We start from the raw sequence: 5,000 nt of genomic DNA on the forward strand, positions 1-5,000 counted from the left end.
TCCACAACCGCTCTGAATGGCGCAGGGAAAGAACTTGACATATCTCTTTTACGAATATTGTACAGACCTACACACCTCCGTTGGTCTCTATGAAATATAACGCATACACGTCGTCCCTAACAAAGCATGCTATTATAAAAATCCGTAGGTAGGTTAGCCAAAGGTAATCGGCAGGTTTGTATGTCTCGGGCAAAGGGGGGATCGCGACTCACAATCATTTACCTTTCTGTGGTTCCATGTGTTGTAGTCTTTTAACGTGAACTTTAGAGTGCTTGATATCGATCCCTTTATAAATATAGTACTTTTAGGTAAAAAATTATATACATATATTTTACACACACACACACACACACACACACACACACACAACAATATATATATATATATATATATATATATATATATATATATATATTATTATATATATATATAAAAATATATATATGATATAGATACATATATATATATATATATATATATATATATATATATATATATATATATATATATATATAGACACATAGACGTAATATACATCATGCACCTCAGAAGCGGAGCCGCCACGTACCTGCACATCTTTGGTGTACATGTTGTTGGCGTAGATGTGCATCGCCGTGAAGTTGCGCACGACGTCGAACTCGCAGATGATCTCCAGGGGGTTCTGCGTGTCGTTCTTCCACCCAACCCACTCGTAACCTGTGAGGAGGAGGGAGGGAAAGGGGAGGGGAGGGACCAAGGGAGGGGAGGGAGAGGAGGGAGGGGAGGGAGAGAAGGGAGAGGAGGGAGAGGAGGGAGATGAGGGAGGGGAAGGAGGGGAGGGGAGAGGAGGGAGAAGAGGAAGGGGAGGGAAGGGGAAAGGGGGAGGAGATGGAAACGAAGGGAGGGGAAGGAGGGGAAAGGGGTGGATATGAGAACAGGAGAGGGAAGGGGAAAGGGAAGGAAAGGAGGAGAAGGAAGGGGATAGTTGGAGGGGGAATGTGGCGGTGGGAGAGGGGGAAGGGGGTGGTGGTGGCAGGGAGGAACAGTGGGAGAGGAAGGTGGGAAAAGCGGGAGAGATGATGAGAAGGGAGGGGGAAGGGGGAAGTAGAGAAAGGTAAGCATTAATTCACAAGAATTCAACAGCGAAACATACAATTCTCCAATCATCATTATCATTTCTTTAACCCAATCTATCTAATAATGACTAGCCTTGATTAACTGCAATCGCCTATTCCTGTAATCACACACAATTATCATCTATAAATAAAATCGAGGCCAAGAAACAAAAAATAATCATGATTATTTATAACCTCATCTCCCTTTCATAATGACCTCATTGCACATATAGAACAGATTAAGAAGTTCCATTCTGAGATTTAATGAAAGAAATACTGATCTAGCTAGAAAAAAAACAATGATTCAAACAATTTTAAATGATAAATATCTCTCACTGTTTTCACTCTTCACTCATAGGAAATAATCACATTGTCAAAGAGAGCACAATAATTATAATTCTTTTAAAATAGATATAATGACAATTAATGGTTCTTTCCAGCAACGACAGCAATAAAAACGCGTATATAATTGTATATAATTAAATTGATTCTATATCGGTTTTACTTATGGAGTCAAGTTGAAAACAACAGACGCAAAATAACAGTGATAATAATGTTTTATAACAGTAATGCTAATGACAGTTATAACAGGAATAAGAAATGCAATAATGATATAAATAAAATCATTATCATACGAATATATGATCATGCAAATAATGATAATAATAACTTCAATGAAAATATCATCAAATACAAAAGCAGCAATAATAATAATATAAATTATATTTGTATTGATAATCATAATCATGATGATGCTAACGATGACAAAAATGATAAGTGACATAATAATAATAACCGCGTTTGCAGAGAAAACAATGAATATAAAACTCACCGTCGCTTCTTCGCTCAAAAATAATAAAATTGATACGTCCTAAACTAAACAATAAAAAACATGTACGAAAAACTACACTTCATGACGGACTTCCTTCGCTCACGCATTTCGTTCAAAAGTTCCTCCGTTTTCGTAAGAAATAAAAAAAAGTAAAAAGTAAATAAAAAAACACACACCAACCACGTGTGGGGTGGGGGTGGTGGTGGGGTGGGGGGGGGGGGGGGACGAGACACGCACACCAGACACGTCACGAAACTCTCGGGGTTTTGTGATGCTGTCAAGACGTCGGCTAAGATGATCTGTTGTGTGTGTGTGTGTATGTGTGTTAGATGCTGCGATGCGACGTCTCGTGCGTGGGTACAGTGAGCGGATATATAAGTGTGCAAATACATACACACATGGAAATACGTACAGTTATATGCAAGCAACCCATATACTGATGAACAGATACACACAATAACGCATAATCAAATATAAAAACAGACAGACACAGACACACACACACACACACACACAAAGCGCACGTCCCCCATTGTGTGTCGCCTCAAATTATGCGCCTTTTCCTACATCAAACACGCTCGATTCTATTTTTTTCTGTCCCGTTATCATTGCTGAATCCGGATGACAGGTCGCCTAATGGCCGGACTTTGTTCTCCGGCTCATTTGTCAAGAACCGGACGATATTTACGACTCAGAGGGGGTAGAGCGGGTACGGGGGTAGGGGGATATGGGGTAGGAGGGTAGGGGGATAGGAGGATAGGGGTAGGGGGGTTGGGGGATAGGGGATAGGAGGATAGGGGGTAGGATGGTAGGGGGGTAGGGGGATAGGAGGGTAAAGAGGTGGGGGTAGGAGGGTAGGGAGGATAAGGGATAGGGGGTAGGAGGGTAGGGGGGTTGGGGGGTTGAGGGGGTTTTGATAGAGAGGTAGATGACGGGAATTCTCTCGGCCGGAATGAGGCAGGGCTGACATTGGTAGGGGTAGGGGTAGGGGTGGGGATACGAATGTGTGGGGTGGATGGGGAGGGGAGAGGGGTGTGTGTGTGTGTGTGTATGTGTGTATGTGTGTGTGTGTGTGTGTGTGTGTGTGTGTGTGTGTGTGTGTGTGTGTGTGTGTGTGTGTGTGTGTGTGTGTGCGCGCGTGTGTTCGTGTGTATTTGTATGCAGTCACTCATTTATACGTATGTGGATACATACGCGTATATGTATACGTGTGTTTGGGGACGCGGTAGGGTTGCTATGGCGACTCAGCATCGTTGATACACAAAACTGTCCGAGGTCTCCTATCAGCGCCAGATAAAAGCTATCTCGCTTTCTCCCAAGGACGCCGCCCGCGACGCCTTTTTCCCAGCCGTGGGAACGCGACAGTCTGACGGCGGAGAGGCGGAAGCGTTCGCATTGAGCCCTTCTCAATAGCCTTACAAACTTTAAAAAGAGAAAATAAAAAACGATAATAAGAAAATAGAGGAGGAATAAACAACATCCGAGCTTAGGCGGTGATAAGAGAGTTCTTCGTATGTGAATGAACCTGATTTTTGCGACTCCTCCATTCTGCGTCTCGAGGTTTCATCACCGCCGTCCGATGAACCTCGCGCTTTCGCTGAATAGCATCTTCCTTCCCTCTTCCTACTCCCTCTCTCTCCCGCTTCTTCCTTCGCCCTTTCCCTCGTCTCCCCCTCATTCTCATTCTCCTTCCCTAGATAATTATCACATGCTCCCCCTATTCATTCTTTAACTTCTTCGCTTCTTTAAATCTTCCATCATCCTTCCTTCCCTTCCTCTTTCCTAATATCCGCTCTCTGATTCCCTCTACATTTTCCCTTTCCCGTTTCCCCTCTCTTCTATACTACTCTTCCCACTTTCATTTACTATCTATCTACCTTCCTACCCCACTTCTCCTCCTCCTTATTGTAAATTCAACCCCCTCCCCTTTCTCTCATCTCACTTCTCCGATTCCCTCTCCTCCTCTTTTATTTTATTTTGTTTCTATCCACCCTTTCTTCCTCTATCTGCTTTCTACTTCTCTTCTACTCTCGTCACTTCCCTCACTCTTCCCCTTACCCTTCTCTAAATCTCACCCTTCTTCTCCGCCTGTCATTCTCCCCCTACACCCCTCCTCTTCTCTTCTCCTTCTCATCCTTCTCCTCCCTACCTCTTACCACTACCCTCCTTCCCCCCTCACCCCTCCATCACCCCGAATTCCATCTCTCTCCTCCTCTCCATCACAAGCAACTTCTTTCCCTCCCTCTCACTCATCTCTGCCACCTTTCTCCCTCCCCCCCTCCTCCCTCATCCCCCTAACCCATCTCCCTCAATCACACCCGCTCTTCCCCCTCGACCCCCCCCCCATTCACCCCCCGTCCTTACCTTTCCCGTGTCCGATGTCGGTGCGGAAGTTGTGGTCGCCGGTAATGCCGTCGTGGAGCTGGCCGAGTCCGCCGTAGAGGAGGCCCTCGGTGGTCGTGCCGTCGTAGCTCAGGTCCAGAAGGTCGACCTCCATGCCGCGGTCCTGTCCCTGGGCCATGGAGTACGACACCAGCCCGTCTGCGGGGGAGGGAGAGGCCGGTTAGCAAGCTGCGATGGAGGGTATTCCGAGGGAGGGAGAAAGAGACATAAGGGAGCTATAAATGGGGAATATTATCTTGTTTACATATAGCTTTTAGGTGAGCTCTAGAATACACCCACAACCGCAGACGAGCACACACCAGGAGCTATAAATGGTTCACGCCCTTCTATCGCGGTGAGCTCGGAGGCTGCCTGGATTGCACAAAGGACAATAATGACCTGAGGGCAAGTACAGAAATGAGGGACACGGGGGGAGAGGGGGGTGGCTAGAGGGGGGAGAGATGGGTATGATTGAAAGGGGAAGCGGGGGATTAAATGGAAAGGTGGGGGAAGGGGCCAGATAGAGGGGGTGGGGGTTATGGACGAGTGGGGGAGAATGGGGGTTATTGAAAGGTGAGGTACATGGGGGGGGGGGCATGGGAGGTACACGCAACAGTTACGTCTCAGTGAATAAAAAGTAAGCTTATCGCATGAGTAGACGAACAAATCCTAATCGGAACTGGCTACCTAAC

At 45.8% G+C, this 5,000-nt stretch overlaps 1 protein-coding gene across 8 annotated transcripts in view; it reads right to left on the reverse strand.

Moving 5' to 3' along the window:
* LOC122256207 (discoidin domain-containing receptor 2) overlaps positions 1 to 5,000 on the reverse strand; it is a 109,062-nt gene that overhangs the window by 47,803 nt on the left and 56,259 nt on the right. For all 8 annotated transcript variants that reach the window (XM_086546006.1, XM_086546005.1, XM_086546004.1 and 5 more), the window contains exons 3-4: positions 4,291 to 4,467; positions 569 to 696 (exon numbers count right to left, since the gene is read on the reverse strand). In XM_086546006.1, coding sequence (XP_086402132.1) covers positions 569 to 696; positions 4,291 to 4,467 — 305 coding nt within the window. The remainder of the gene's footprint in view (positions 1 to 568; positions 697 to 4,290; positions 4,468 to 5,000) is intronic.

The sequence above is a fragment of the Penaeus japonicus genome, unplaced genomic scaffold, assembly GCF_977035675.1.
Source record: "Penaeus japonicus unplaced genomic scaffold, GWHDUDI00000001_assembly GWHDUDI00000017, whole genome shotgun sequence".
Lineage (NCBI taxonomy): Eukaryota > Metazoa > Arthropoda > Malacostraca > Decapoda > Penaeidae > Penaeus > Penaeus japonicus.